Source organism: Aphis gossypii, chromosome X (genome assembly GCF_020184175.1).
Source record: "Aphis gossypii isolate Hap1 chromosome X, ASM2018417v2, whole genome shotgun sequence".
Classification (NCBI taxonomy): domain Eukaryota; kingdom Metazoa; phylum Arthropoda; class Insecta; order Hemiptera; family Aphididae; genus Aphis; species Aphis gossypii.
The window spans coordinates 36,156,130-36,171,662 of NC_065533.1; the positions used below are offsets into that span (position 1 = coordinate 36,156,130).

General features: G+C 26.3%; 3 protein-coding genes across 3 annotated transcripts; 2 read left to right on the top strand and 1 right to left on the bottom strand.

Moving 5' to 3' along the window:
• Positions 1-1,585: 1,585 nt before the first annotated feature.
• Positions 1,586-9,180, top strand: LOC114128596 (probable Dol-P-Man:Man(7)GlcNAc(2)-PP-Dol alpha-1,6-mannosyltransferase). Its single transcript, XM_027993146.2, has 8 exons — positions 1,586-1,878; positions 3,757-3,889; positions 3,976-4,149; positions 4,633-4,786; positions 4,875-5,019; positions 6,198-6,424; positions 6,491-6,748; positions 7,037-9,180. Exons 1-8 carry the CDS (start codon positions 1,753-1,755, stop codon positions 7,401-7,403), a joined length of 1,584 nt encoding a protein of 527 aa, XP_027848947.1. The 5' UTR covers positions 1,586-1,752; the 3' UTR covers positions 7,404-9,180.
• A 751-nt stretch (positions 9,181-9,931) lies between these two features.
• LOC114128499 (uncharacterized) lies at positions 9,932-11,075 on the bottom strand. The gene is made up of 2 exons (XM_027993023.2): positions 10,636-11,075; positions 9,932-10,358 (listed from the first exon to the last, which is right to left on the bottom strand). Exons 1-2 carry the CDS (start codon positions 10,869-10,871, stop codon positions 10,019-10,021), a joined length of 576 nt encoding a protein of 191 aa, XP_027848824.1. The 5' UTR covers positions 10,872-11,075; the 3' UTR covers positions 9,932-10,018.
• Positions 11,076-11,509: 434 nt separating this feature from the next.
• LOC114128557 (uncharacterized) lies at positions 11,510-14,802 on the top strand. The gene is made up of 2 exons (XM_027993097.2): positions 11,510-11,885; positions 14,081-14,802. Exons 1-2 carry the CDS (start codon positions 11,846-11,848, stop codon positions 14,332-14,334), a joined length of 294 nt encoding a protein of 97 aa, XP_027848898.1. The 5' UTR covers positions 11,510-11,845; the 3' UTR covers positions 14,335-14,802.
• The last annotated feature ends 731 nt before the right edge of the window (positions 14,803-15,533 follow it).

Below are 15,533 nucleotides of genomic sequence, written 5' to 3' on the forward strand. Positions count from 1 at the left end.
GTTAAACACGTGATGAGTATCTAAACTATAATTTAAGCCTTTATTACATTGGGAAAGTGAATTTGCTGGTAAATAGCTCGAATTTGACTACCATCATAATATGGCAGGGGCGCCCTCAGAAAATCAGCTCAGTGATTGCAAAATGAAATTTATGTTATATACCTATTTACACAGTCACATAAGTGTATTATTAAACTCATATAAAACATATTAAACATAACTTCAAATGTTTATAGCCGTAATTTAATAAAATAAAATTACGTGCAGTGTGCACACTTCTACAAATTTACAACTGAACACAGTAAAAACTTTTTGAAGAAAGTAAGTTCATTATATGCGAAACTTATATAGAATGACTTTTTTGTTCATTAAAAAAATCTCAGTGGGTGCTATCTTCGGACGACCCTGCTGCTATATAGTGCAATCGCGGAACATTTTGATACATAGAAATACTTGTACAAAAATGGATATAGGTATAATATATACCATGCCGCATTGCAGCAGTCTATCGCTAGCGATCTATACTGTTTATAATATAAATGTCATACGTGGTCTACTACTATTTTTAACATCCATTTAACATTTTTAATTATTAAAGTATTAAACAGTGACAAACTATGAAAAAAATTCAGGCATGACCTTGATATTTTTAGTGATTTTTTAAGATTATAAATAATGTATAGTATTGTGTATATACCTAGTATAAACAAGTAATAACTCATATTATGTAAAATATAAAAACAGAATATAATATTAAATTTTGAAAAAATGTACATAGTTTTTTTATTTAATATATTATTTTTATTTTTAAAATTTTCAACGATGCCTTATATTTTTGTCAATATCATAAATATTATTCAATAAATGTTTTTTTTTATAATGCAGTAATGCATCTTACATTAATATGTGAACGGCTGACCACACCAACCGTGGTTTACCTGGAAAAGTCACGATATTCCGTAGGCTTAGACCCACCAATGCAAATGTCATATACCTAGACTATTAATCATTTTACACTTTTGATATATATTTTTATTATTCTTTATTTGTATACCTACTATTACGTGTACAAGACTGGTAATATTATTTATATTGTTTGCACCTTATAACTTATGATGTGAATGTCATACGCAGTATGACGTCTCTATGTGTCTATTCCACTATCTTTCAATAAATTGTATTAATATTCTATAAATATTATATATATAGGTAATAGGTATAGAACTTTTCTATGAACATTTTTTGACAATTATATATTAAAATAAAATATTACCAATTAATTAACTGTTGAATGTTGATTCGTGTCTTAAAGGGGGCTCCCCGTTAAAAGACTTTTTTTTCCAAAACCCATCTGATTTCTGATGTTACGTCTGATACTATCTGAAATTTAATTGTAGTATTAATTGCACTCAAATTATTTTAAATATACGTCTGAGGACGACGCGTAAGTTTTGATTCATTACCTATCGTTGAAATAAGCGGCGGCAATATTTTACAATCCCCTTGACATTTCCATTCTGATAACACTTTCGCCGACGAACTGATAATACGGATTACGAACTTCAGCTGAATCAACTGAATCTGAACGTTATCAAAATTTTGATCGGCATTAAAGTTACATTTTCATATCGATCGGTATGCTTATTTCGTATTATTATTTCACTGTAGTGAGTCTGAGCTGGTTAACGTCTTGCTGTTCACGTTTACGTGAACGTACCGCGATCATCGTGGACACAATATAAATATATCGTCATGGATTCGATAATGTACGTCGCCGCGGCGACGCATTTGTTTTTCTGCCCGTTCACAAAAGTCGAAGAAAGTTTCAATGTACAAGCGATGCACGACATTTTGTACTTGAAGACTAACATATCAAAGGTGTGTGTTGACGTAATTCTATTTTCCAAAAACTTGTTGCGTTTGACGGTGCGAATGTTTGGATGTCTTGATCTCATTAAGTGTCAAGTTGCTAAGTTGAAAACTCTTTTTCGCGTTATCTGGCGAGGACGTATTACACAATTTTAAAAATCTAGGAAACTCTGAATATTAATTGAAAATCTTTTTTTTTAAATTTTGAATTAAAAATAGACGAGTAATAGATACAAATAGGTAGTAAATGTTTTTGATATTATAGGTATTGAATATTTTCTTAAAATAAAAATAATCTCCAGTGTATAAAAAAAAGAAAATTTTAATGAAAAATAATAATATGCTTATATACCAACATTTTTAAAAATTAAAATTAAATTAAATATAAAGAAAAAAAAATCATGTTTACAATTTAACGCAAGTGAAATAACATTCTTGGTTATAAAAGAGTTGTATGAGGAGTATATTATTAAATAAATATTTACCGAAATTGATAAAAAAAATGTTTTTGATTAATATTCCAACAAGAAGTGAATAATTTTCCAATATAAATTTAAAATGCAATTTTTTCATTTAGTGTTAATTCATACTTTAATATTTTAACAAAATTTATATATTTGTACTTATAATGTATATATATATATGTATTTATACTAGCTGACCTCGTGTACTTTGTTGCCTGTGAAAAATGCACTTATAAATTCACTATTAATTCTAAAATATGATTCTAATATATAGCTATAGGTTTGTCAGTCAGTGAGTTAGTCAGGTTAAATTATAGACATTCCTCTTGGTATTGCCCGTTAGACTCTCTTATGATTATACGAGCTGTATATTATTATGGTAATTTTCGGTTATCCCAACTACTGACCTATGCCACGACTACCACTGGTTTAACCGCCATCTTCAGTTAGACTACCTAATCAAATAACTATGATTTAATAATTATTACCAACCGCTGAACTGCTGTTAGCAAAATGATGGTAATCATTTTTTAATCATGTCACCACAGATTAACCTATGCCCGTGACCTACCTTAGGTGGTGTTGTATAGCAAATTGGGGGATATTTTCGTTTTTAATGTCCGAGCGTGCGAGGGACAACGCTGGCCCCTAATTCTTACTTTCTCAGATAGTTATTTAGTTAAATTCATGTAGTGTCAAAAGCATGATAATTCATTTATAATTGTTTTAAATTGAATGGCTGGACATTTTCCTACTCGAGTTAGTCATTAATTTTAAATTTTATTTTTAGTTTTTGTACCTATTAGGTAGTTTTAATAATTTTTAATTCTTTTTTTTATATCATGATGTATAAAAAAAGGTAGTCGCGATTATGTGAGTCCTAATAAAAGTTATATTATTATATTAATTATATAAATGACAAATTCATGTTGGTCGAGCCTTTGAGGAGGTAGTCGAGATAGAATTGAGACTCATGGTAGTCGGGATAACCGAAAAGTACCATTATTATTAATTTTGCAAGATGTGTACATAAGTTAATAATTTCTAACCCTCATGTTTCAAAGTTATATCAATTCTTTTTTTTTTTACTATGGTGGATTAGATACAATTATGACGTGTCATCTTGTGATTTATATAATTAATAAAATTTCCATTGTAAATCTCAAAATTAATTAGTAGATAACTCAGAAGTATTTTAACTTAGACAAATGCTATTGTAATAGAAACCTTCTCTGTAATATATTTTTTCGTTTTTAAAAATAATCAAGAAGATCTGATAAGTAGTTCCAAAGTTTACCCTATACAAAGATTTTCATTTCACATTTATATAGTTAGACATATATTTATATTAATATTTTAGAAAATCTTGTTATTAAATAATTTTATTATAAATACAGTAATACATAATTTGTTTTTTTTTCAGTTTGATCATCTAGAATTTCCTGGTGTTGTACCAAGAACATTTTTGGGTCCAATGTTCATAACTATAATGGCATTTCCATTTGCCACGATTCTTAGTTGTCTTCAGTGCAATAAATTTTTAACTCAATTATTAGGTAAAATTATCATAGTATTTATATTATTTCTACATATATATATATATATTATATATTTTAAAACTATTTGATATTCTAATTTACAGTTCGTGCAGTATTAGGTGTTGTAGTAGTTTCAAGTATCAAACACTTTAAAAATAGTGTTTCAAAGATATTTGGAAATAGTGTTGGAAATTGGTTTGTAATCATAACAGCATCACAGTATCATTTAATGTTTTATTCAAGTCGTCCACTTCCTAATATCATGGCATTTCCTTTAGGTCAGTATTTACGTGGTAAAAGTAAAATATCTGTAATATTTATATTTATAGTAATGGTAAGACTTACATAATACAGCTACAAAATATTGTACATATGTAAAATGTATATGGTATATAATGTGTATTATATATTATGATTTATGAGTATGAATGTTAAGAATGTTAAAAATTCTATCAATTATAATCTATTATACAATTTGAAATTACTTATTATTTAAATATTTGCTTATTTTACCTATACAATTCAAACAGTAATTATAGAAATTTATATTTGTATGTTATATTAATTTTAAACATAAATAATAACAAAGAATATTTAAAATATATTGTTCCATGTTTTTATTTTCAATTGTAGAGTATAGTATTTATTAAATAATCACTTATTTTTCGTATATTATTATAAGCTAATAGCTAGTATTTGTTTATTTAAGTATATAAGTTGAGACATAGTAAATGATACTGATTTTATCGTTAGGGATACAGTAATGGTAGCATTGAGTTCTTGGATTAGAGGAAAACATTCTTTATTGATATGGAGTTCGGCTGTTGCTGTTTTAGTTTTCCGTTCAGAATTGGTCATTTATCTAGGTATTATTATACTGATGGAATTGTTTTATAAGCGTCTTAAACTATTCAGGTATGTGTTGCAGTTATTGTTACTTAATCAAATTAGATTTAGATATAATATTATATAATTATATGCATTTACAATTTTTATTTTTTAGGGGACTGAAACTTGGATTTTTGGCGGCTACTACTGTTTTAACTATAAGTATTGTCGTTGACTCTATATATTGGCGTCGCCTAGTATGGCCTGAAGGAGAAGTTTTATGGTTTAATATAGTACTCAATAGAAGCAGTGAATGGGGTGTATCCTTTTCATAATTACTATTTATAACAATAAAAAAACAATAGTAACAATTTTTAATATTAAATATTTTTAAAATTTTACTATATGGATATTGAAAACAGTAGATAGATGAAATTAGTTAATCAAATGCAGTAAAATTTCACATAATGTTTTAAACATGTCGGTTCATAATTATAAATAAATATTGTTACTCAAACAATATATCGTAAAAAAAAAAATAATAATAATAATCAGGGCTCGGATTTTATAGCATTTGCTAATTTTTATTGGATACAGATAAACATAGCAAAATAAGTTATAAATTTATTATACCGAAACTTCATATATGAAACTTTATTTTGCTATTTTTTGCATATTTAAAAGATTTTTAGTTTTTAGTACTATTTTTTAAGTTATGGTGTCATTTTCGACTAATTTTCCATATTAATAAAATTTTGTAATCATAAATTTTGTATTTTCATAAAACTAATTTATGTTATATGGCATGAAACTATGAAACATGACAATATGACAATTTTGAATAATTGCCATACTCAAAAAATGTTTATATTTTATAGTTAAATGAATCAACAAATTCAAGTTGTATTACCTAATATTTTTTAAAAAAAGTTTGTATTAAAATTTTTTTATTTTTTTTTTATTTTTATTATTTACAGTTTTTTTAAAAAAAAATATTTTATGTATTAATTTATAAATATAAGTTTTTAATTTGTGAACAAAATAAATTTTCATTTTTGCTGTTTATTCTGTTTTTAGGGCATATTACAGCGCTTATTTTAAGATTTTAAACGGTATATTATAACGCATATTTTAGTAATTTTTAGTGCTATAAAATCCTTGCCCTGAATTAATAATAAAAAACCGGCTTTTACATATTATATAAATTTAATAAAATAAAATAATGTAATTTATAATCAGTTGACCATAGCATTAATAAATAAGTAATAAATAACATGAATAATGATTATAGTTGATGTACTTGTATTTATATATATGTGATTGTAAATTACTGCAGATGTTCTTTAAAAAACAGTTTCAATTGAGTAAAAATCTTTTTAATAATAACTTGAAAAATTAAAAGTATTATTATTATTATTATTATTATTTCTTTTAATATTGTTAAGTGTAGTTTTATTTTATGATATGCATGTATTTTTTCTTAATAATATCAATTCAGACTAAACCATTTTTTTGGTATTTTTATTCAGCAATACCACGAGGCGTTGCACTTTCTCTATTGATTGTACCCTTTGGTGTGTTATATGATATTCGAGTAGCAAGACTTATTATTCCAACATTGATGTTTGTACTGATTTATTCAATACTACCACATAAAGAACTTCGGTTTATTATTTATGTATTTCCAGTATTAAACGTATCTGCTGCTACCTTTTGCAATAAAGTGTAGGTTAACTTTTATTTTTAAATTATTACCTAGTCAATAAGATTAACTTTTTTTACTGTTTATAGATGGCAAACTAGATTTAAACCAAAAGGAATCAAAAATGTACTTGCACTTTTTTTCTGTACTTGTCATATTATTGGGAATGTTGTTTTGACAGTAGTTTTTATGAGTGCATCATATCACAATTACCCAGGAGGTTATGCTATGAGCCTATTACATACATTTGAAAACAATCATTTAGATGCTAATTATTCAATACACATTGGCAATTATCCAGCACAAACTGGAGTAACTCGTTTTACACAACTCAGTAACTATTGGACGTAAGTAATACAATACAAAGTATTATTACCTTGAATATCTTAAATTGTTTTTATTGTTATTAACTGATAAGGATAACTCTCTAATTATATTAAAACAAAGTTGTGAATTATTTTCTTTTACTTTGAACTTTAAAGATTTCATTCAATTCTATCAATTTATACTATCAATAAATTTTAATTTATAGCAGTTGTATGACACTAAAGTATTTACTTTATTTTTGTTTATTTTTATTCCTAAATATTAAGCAATAACATAAGAAAAAAAATTAATTTTTACTTTATTAATAGGTATAGTAAAAAAGAAAATCTTGAACCTGGCTGTGAAGAGCTCATGTCTTTCACACATTTAATTGTTGGATCAAATAGCCGAGATAATGAAGAAATGCTGCCTTACAGAAATACTCATACTGTCATAACCACAGTACAAGGATTTTCACATGTATCATTTAACTATAATACTTTTCCACCATTAAAAATCAAAACTAAAACTCAAATATTTGTGTTAAAAAAAAATACTATTAAATTAGGTGTTAAGCAAAATATAAAGAAAATTGTCGAAGAATTCAAAAACGAACAAGATTCAGAAAAAAAAATTGATTTAAACTTAAATTTGTTAGATAAAAATACTAAAAAAAATAAGCCCAAACAAAAATGAATTCAAATTCAGTTTTGAATAAAATAAACTAATGACCTAATACCATATTTCCACTTTAGAATAATTATAATAAAGAATAAAAACTAAAATATCACTAAAGCTTTAACAATTCAAATTGTTCTATAAAACATTTTTTAAACATATATATTATGTATTTGGGTTGGATATATAAATTTTGATTTTTTGGTTAACCGATTTTGTGTAACACTAAATATCACTACTTATTAATAAGTTACTTTACCTATTATAATTTTTTATTTAATATAGTAATACTTCATAGGTATTTATCCTAATCTTAGATACCAATATTGCAAAATAATGCCAAAAAACCCTAAAAACATTTATCTGATTCATACATTTTGCTTGAAACATTTTGCTTGAAAAGGAAAATATTGAATTTTTTTTTTTTTTGTTTCTAATGTGGAAGTAACATAATTTTTTTTTTTCAATGACTTACATTTGAAAGGGCTATCCTATATAATTTTATTATGGTCTTCAAGACTGAAGTACAATTACTTATATGCTTGTAAATTAAATGTATAATCAACTATTACTCTTACTTAATTTATGGTCTAGTACTAAACAAATGTATAAATTTTTATGTGATAAGTTGTAAAACTGATAGGTTTCTTTTTTTTTTATCAAAACCTTGGACTTAGTTGATTCTAATTTATTTTAATTTGTATTAATTTAAAATTGATTTTTTTTTTTAAGTTTTAATAGAACTAAATTTGACTTATATGAATAAAAACAATATTATCAATGATTACAAAATATACAAACTATTATTGTTAAATATGTAACTACTATATTATATTATATAATATTGTACATAATACACAAATTTAGTAACACATTAATCCTTGTTGATGGGAGGAGAGCACTTGCTTTCCGAAACAGTTTTTTGAAGTCTAACCAATGTTTACTTATTGTTATAATTTTGTTCAATTTGATACATCTGAGATTCTTCTCGGGGGAAAAAATAGATTTTAAATTAATAGTTAATAATGGTATTACTGCGCATATTAAAATTAAAAATTGTTCAACAGTAAATTTTTAAAGCTTTAATATTTTAACAGTTTCATTGTTTATTGTTTTATTGTTATAACTTATCATTTTAGTAAAATAAAATTGAAGTGTTTGTGTTTTGGAATATTATTGTTATATCGGTTTTAGATTATATAGATAAAATTATACTTTTTTATTTTAAATGTGTTGTAGTGTTCTGAGCTGTTTAAAGTATCTTTACTTGAGTAATTTTCAAATTAACTTATAATGATCAGTTGTATACTTAAAATTATTTTTAAATTAAAATTAGAGTTATAAATTATTTTGTTTAAGTTTAACTCTTGTTTAAATTGTGTGGTATTTATTATTTTAATCTATAAAGTGAATCCTACACAATCAATAATATTGCAATATTGCGTGCTGTTATTATTTATTAACATTTTAGAATAGATTTTACAAGGCTTGTATAATATAATTTAGAAATCAAACTGTGTAAGAAATTTATCACACTATTTAATTGACTTAATATTATTGATCGTGTAGGGTCCTCTTAAATTATGTATTAGAAGTGTATTTTTTTTCATATTTGTTTGATATTCAATTAAAATTAAAAATAGAACTTATTTGTTAAAAAAAATTAAGGATTTTTAGAAATTAAACTAGTGATTGTCGATTGAGTGATAAATATGTGTCTACTATTATATTAAGTTAATTTATATTAGCAATTAATGTCCTGTACCTGCTTAAAAATAAAAACTGATTCCTTGTATTGGTTTTAGTTTTATTTTTTTTTATGTTTGAGTTGGTCAAAAGTTCTTTTGAAAGTTCATGATGATATTTTAATTTCAAGTCTCTAGTCAATGCAAAACTTAAATTAATTTTTATAATTAAAATATTTGATTTTAGTTCTCAGAGAGAAACATCAATAAAGCAAGTGGATGTCTTGTGCCCTACAATGTTAACCAGTAGGCAGATGAATTTAACTGTAGATTATTACTGATATGATACTAGTATTTCTAGTTTTGTGGCATATTATTACCAAGTTTAATAACTATATAGGTACTTACTGAAATGCATTATTTATCAAACAATGTGGTTTAATAATAAATAATAATCTGAAAGGTTTGAATAACAAGCAAGTTATTGATGGTTCTAATGAACCATATTGTGATTTCATTTTTTATGAATAGATCAATATATCAGGGAAGCGAGTTCGATAAAGCGACATAAGAGCACAGATACCTCCTACCACCTACAGACTTCAGTACATCTACTCGGTAACATGTGTAAATGTAAGTGGTACACATATGTTGTGGAGAAAATCGTGGAGTAAAACTTGATGACAAAATATAAACCATCGCTAAAAAAATGATATGTTATCATAACGAAATTGGACTTAAAATTAAGTCAAAAATGGGTGTTATTTGATGTTTGACGTCGAAACTTCTAGAATATCATCATGATGTCATCCGCCTATAACTCTTGCACAGACACGGTAATCGGAATTAACCATAATAATATATCGCATCGAACGTATTTATTTTATTCACGTCATTAATACGAAACACCCTACAAGAATATGGTTATGTTTGTGTTTTCGTTTCGTTTTATTTTTTGGTGCTGAATGCGGCGGCGTATACGAGGCCACCGTTGTGTGGCACTGGTTGCCGGGCGAAGAACTGGCTGGGCTCGACTTCATCTGGTGGACTGAGCCTGTGAACGATCTCCTCGGGGGGACGCTGGTTGCAGTCACCAGTGGAGTATTTTCCCTTGAAGATGAAATTGTAAACGGACCTGGGCACGATAGTGCTGAGCGGGCGCAATCCCGCTGGTGGATCCTTAGTGAACGGTGGCACCAGTTTGCCATTATTCAGCGAAACGGTTAAAAATTTCAGGTACAGGTCACGTTCCTCGCGCATATCGTTGCTGTCTTTCATTGTATCTATCCTACACAAAGCAGACATCACTCGGTCTCGTCTCAGTACGAATTTATTACATTAAATAAATATTTAGATACCTATCTAAATGGGTAGGTATAGCTAAAGTACTAAGTGGCTCACACAGTGCTGTTAAGAGATCAATTGCCCAAAACTTTTTCGTTCAAGATAATGTATTATTATTTTGAATTTTAAAATATAATTAAACATAGACAGAAATTCAGCCTTTATTACACATAAGTGCCTACATTTTTGATCGTACAAAACAAAATCCCCAGAAAAATTACCTGTCGATCCACGTGTACACTTTGTCGCGTTCTTTGACCGACATGAGTTGCGCCAGCACGATTGCGTATTGCCGATCGCATGCGTATGATTCGTCTGAAAAAGCGGTCAGTGGTTCGATCGACAACTGTTTCTTTTCTGCCAAATCGACGGTTGGAGTTTGTTTGGCTACTCCATCGTCGGCAACAGCTTCTACGACGGCGTCTGCTGCAGGTTCATCTACTGCGTTTGAAGACATTTTATCCGAAAACGTTTAATAATTACAGCAATATTAAGTACGATAATATCACGGCACGACAGTTAGGTATGTGGAAATTCGAACGAGGCCGTCTCGGTCGCAAGATGGAAACTGTCGGACGACTGAAAACCCGGTTTGTACGAATTGTTTGGTTGGAACGAATGTTATACGGTACGTCCAGGTGTCATGGATACGCGTCCTAAATCTTTTCTCGTTTGTTGAGAAAATTTTATTAAATCGTTAATTGTTTATAGGTAGGTATCTATAGTATTGATATTATACAGGGTTATTATTTAAAATTTTAAACTGTGAACCAGAAGCGTATTTGATCTATGCTCATGGTAGTCCACAGAGTATTTTATATTTCTATATGTTACATAGGTACAAAATCCGAAATTGTACATTTTGCAAGATATAAATATATATGATTGATGTACACAAATCTCTATACACATTGTGAAATGTACAATTTCGGACTTTGTATGAACATAATATTATGTATTTCACCGATGTATTGAATATAAAATGTGTTCTTTTTCTTTGACTAAAGTAAAACTGTTTATTAACATGCATTTTTATTGTTTACAAAATAGCTTTTTAATTTGAGAATAGAGAAAATTAGTGAAGAGGTATATAATACGAATATTTTATTGGTGTTTACAGTGTTATTATAATGATAAAAAATTCACAAGACATTTGTGTTACTTTTATTTTTTATATTTTTATATTTCCTGTTGAATTTTTCCAATCCCGGTCAGCACTAAACAAAAGGCCGTAAGGATGCAGTGTGTCGCCCTATTTTTATACTCCTGGCATTTTTATAATTTTAACATGGTAACCCTGAATTCATTTGGCAAAAATCGATAGGAAGATGGACAAATTAAAACTTGTATTGAGTAGAAGCTACTAGTGAGTACTTAATAAAAACTTAAAGCTATCATAAAATATATTCATTCAATATTCAAAAGAAGAAAATGGAGAAACCCGAATCATTAACCACCAGCAATAAAAGGAGTAAGTATAATATTATATATATAGTAAGTGTCGATACGTAAAATATACGTACATAATATGATTAGTGATAACGTATATACATTTTACGTATTAACTACTTGTATGATTAATAGGAACTATAATGAAAATTTCTATGCTAAAACATATTTTATCAAAGTAAATTATGTATAATATATTATATTAGTTTAAGAATTAATTATCATCCACATGAGATGACCGTAAATTATCAATTTAAATAATTTTAACACTTCAAAATATATATATATATATTTGTAAACACGAAAAGAACGATGTATTTGATTTATATACCATAATATAATATGATTAAGAATTTTTAAAAGAATTAAAAATTTAGAATTTTAAATAACACCTACTTAATTTAAGAATAAATGCACTTTCAAAACTTAATAATAATATTATACTCATTAATTATTGTGTATTTGTATATTTGTAATAATAGGTATGCACATTTAGATCATAATATTTGCACGTATTTTTTATGTAGTTGTATAAATATATAAATATTACGATATATGTGGGCGTATAATAAATACCTAAGACAAATGATATTTATTGATTCATTGCCTCCAGGAGTCTGTAATATTAAATCAACCGTATTCAAGAATACTCTTTAAGTGTACAGGGAGTAAAATCAATATACGAGTATCTACATTCATATAGTCTACTTAGATTCTAAAATATAATTTATTTTTTAAATACCTTAATTTTTATACTATTATCAATAAAAGTGCTTTTATTTATAAACATTATAAAATATGATTAAATAAAAAAAAAACCAATAGCGGTATTTGACACAATTAACCAACAGTTATGTTTGTATGTGTTGGCGATGTGTTAGTCAAGTCTATCATGCCATTAGGGTTGAAAAAATCAATAGACACACCCTCCGTATTGATTTAATGAGGGGGTGAAGACAGGCAGGTGTGGAGATTCAACAGTTTCCACCCTCTTAACACACACCCTTTTATACTATAATGTATATGTACATCATGACCTACATGCAGTGTTTACTCCTATCAATTTTTTTTTTTAAGGTTTTAAAAAAATATTACCTACCTCTGTATTTGAGAGCTAAATTGATTATAAATATTTATTTATAACTTATCTTTTATACTTATAAAAGGCATTATTAATTGTATATAAAAGCTAAGTATCTACAGCCAAGTTTATCACGTTCATAGTTTTGAAATTTGGCGTATAGGTAATCCTTCGGATGAACACTTCAAACCCAAACTTTTAAATTTTGCATTTTATAGAGGGGTCCACATAGTTTTGTTGGTTCGTGAATAATGAATAAATTTGTTTTGTTTAAATTTACTAATACATAAAATAAAACAGTTATTATTGGATATCATATGATATCTGTATTTTATACTTCGTCAAAACTATTTGGATACTGAGTCAAAAATATGTGTACTTTATAATTAAAGGAGTTTAAGACAGAGTTACCTTACAGGTATATTTAACTTATCGCAGGTAACCCCACACAGGATCAGTTAGTTAAAAATATTTATGTCGAAATAATATATTGTTAGTATTTTAATTATTACAACTGTCAGATAGCCAATTAATAAATCGTTTACAACATATTTTGTATCATATATTTTAAAATTAAAATTTGATAATTTTTACTAATTATTCAAAACGTGATAATTCGGAGAATTAAGATATCTGATCTATGGTGGGTATACAGTATATTATTATTATATACTTAGGTACTCGGTAAGTTTAAGCTGAAGATACGGGTGCGTTATGACTAAGTAAAAAAACAATAAGATATTTTGTATATTAAATATTCAGAATATGTAATGATCATTAAACAAATAAAAATATCTCTTTTAACAATTATCAGTCAAAACGAATAATTAATTTGTAAAAGTTGATTTTTTCTAAAAATTCTTAATAAAATATTCAATTTGATATCAACATTATTAAACAATGAGTTTTTGACTTAATATTAACACTCAATAAATAACGCTATACTATTAAACAATTATTAGTTGCTATAATGTATTAACTAGATTAGATTATTATTATTATAATTTATAAGCTTATTGGTGTCAACATTAATAACATATTAAATTACATATCTACCTTAGGTGCCATTGTCCATGGAATATGTTAACAATATAATATATTATACTGGTACTTTATTATTTTATTTTTTTTTTCAGAAGTTGAAAATAAACCAAAAGAAAATGAAGTGCCACAAGGTGATGAACATATCGAGGAAGAATTCATAGACGCATCGAGCTGCATTGGGTTGGAAAGCAATCAATGGTACTCCCCTATCGTCAATATTTTGATGTCTACCTTGTTAATTGCGAGCTTCATTTTGATCGTGGCGATGATGATTTATTTGTTACGCATTGTATACCAAGTCTCACAGAAAAAAAATGTTTATGTATCAGCCTCTGAGCAAAATTAACTCAAAATGTAATAATGGATTAAAAATTTGATCACTACAATATGCATTTTGTATACTTTTAATACTACTAGTCAATATAGATTATTATACTCATTTACATAATTACTACATAATTCTCAACTCTTATTACCTCCGATTATTGTTTTATGGAATTATAATTCTTTTTATATACCTAACACGGACGATAAATATTCGTATAATGTATTAACTTTTTTAATTCTTGTACTCAATGCTTTATCTTTTATAATTATTGTCAAACAATTAATTTTTATAGGTAGTAGGTATTTTAATTTTTAACGGTTTTTTTTTTTCAAAACCTTATTTGTATTTATTTTAAAATTTGAATTAAATGAATCCGCATATTCCTTCTCTGATGAATTTAGTACTTTTTTTTTTATTGTCGTTATGAAGAAATTACTAAAACCATATAACTTAACCTACTGGTAGACATGTTATTATTAGCTAAAATGACATTGTTATTTTTTTCAACTTATTATATTAGATATACTTTTTAGTTATTACAAATTATTTAATATCTTTTATGCATACAAAAAAATGTTTGTTCACTATTTATTATATAGTCATAGTGATTTCATCAACAAAAATTAAGGTAGGTAATTACTAATATTACAGATTGTTCACTTGTATTTTAAATATTTAAAAATACTTCTATTTGTATTTTTATTTCTGAATACTAAATACTTTTAAGTTTTGAACGAACTGATAAATGTATTGATAACCTTTTCACTTTTGAGGAATTGAAAATACATCAATGTTCAACATTGGAGGATGTTTCTGGTATAAAATTTATCTAGTTATTACTTTAGGGAGTTAAATATTATAATAAGAAAAAAGGTATTTTTATACAAAACTACAGTAAGTATTCGATAAAAATCGATTTAGTGTTTTGTTGTCGTCTAAAAAGAAACAATTGTAAATACTTGAAATTATAGCTAAATGTTTAAAATATTTATGTAATGATTTTTTACGTAAGATTTTTTTAAAACATTTCAACTGAGCTATTTATAGAAATTTGAATTTTTTGGTTTTTTTTTTTAGTTTATTTTCAATTTTTTCAAGTACCTAACTATACAAAAAATAAAAAAAAACATTTCGCTCTACTGAGAATCTAAAACTAAAAAGAAATGTAAAATTGTAAATATCTATAAGAATAACTCAAAAATATTCAAAAATATCGA

Excerpts from the sequence above, each read along its gene's own strand:
- LOC114128596 (XM_027993146.2), top strand. The coding sequence starts at position 1,753 with ATGGATTCGATAATGTACGTCGCCGCGGCGACGCATTTGTTTTTCTGC. Across the intron at positions 3,890-3,975 it reads ATTTTTAACTCAATTATTAG|TTCGTGCAGTATTAGGTGTT; the intron begins GTAAAATTATCA and ends TCTAATTTACAG. Across the intron at positions 4,787-4,874 it reads AAGCGTCTTAAACTATTCAG|GGGACTGAAACTTGGATTTT; the intron begins GTATGTGTTGCA and ends TTTATTTTTTAG.
- LOC114128499 (XM_027993023.2), bottom strand. The coding sequence starts at position 10,871 with ATGTCTTCAAACGCAGTAGATGAACCTGCAGCAGACGCCGTCGTAGAA. Across the intron at positions 10,359-10,635 it reads GTGTACACGTGGATCGACAG|GATAGATACAATGAAAGACA; the intron begins GTAATTTTTCTG and ends TGCTTTGTGTAG.
- LOC114128557 (XM_027993097.2), top strand. The coding sequence starts at position 11,846 with ATGGAGAAACCCGAATCATTAACCACCAGCAATAAAAGGA. Across the intron at positions 11,886-14,080 it reads AACCACCAGCAATAAAAGGA|AAGTTGAAAATAAACCAAAA; the intron begins GTAAGTATAATA and ends TTTTTTTTTCAG.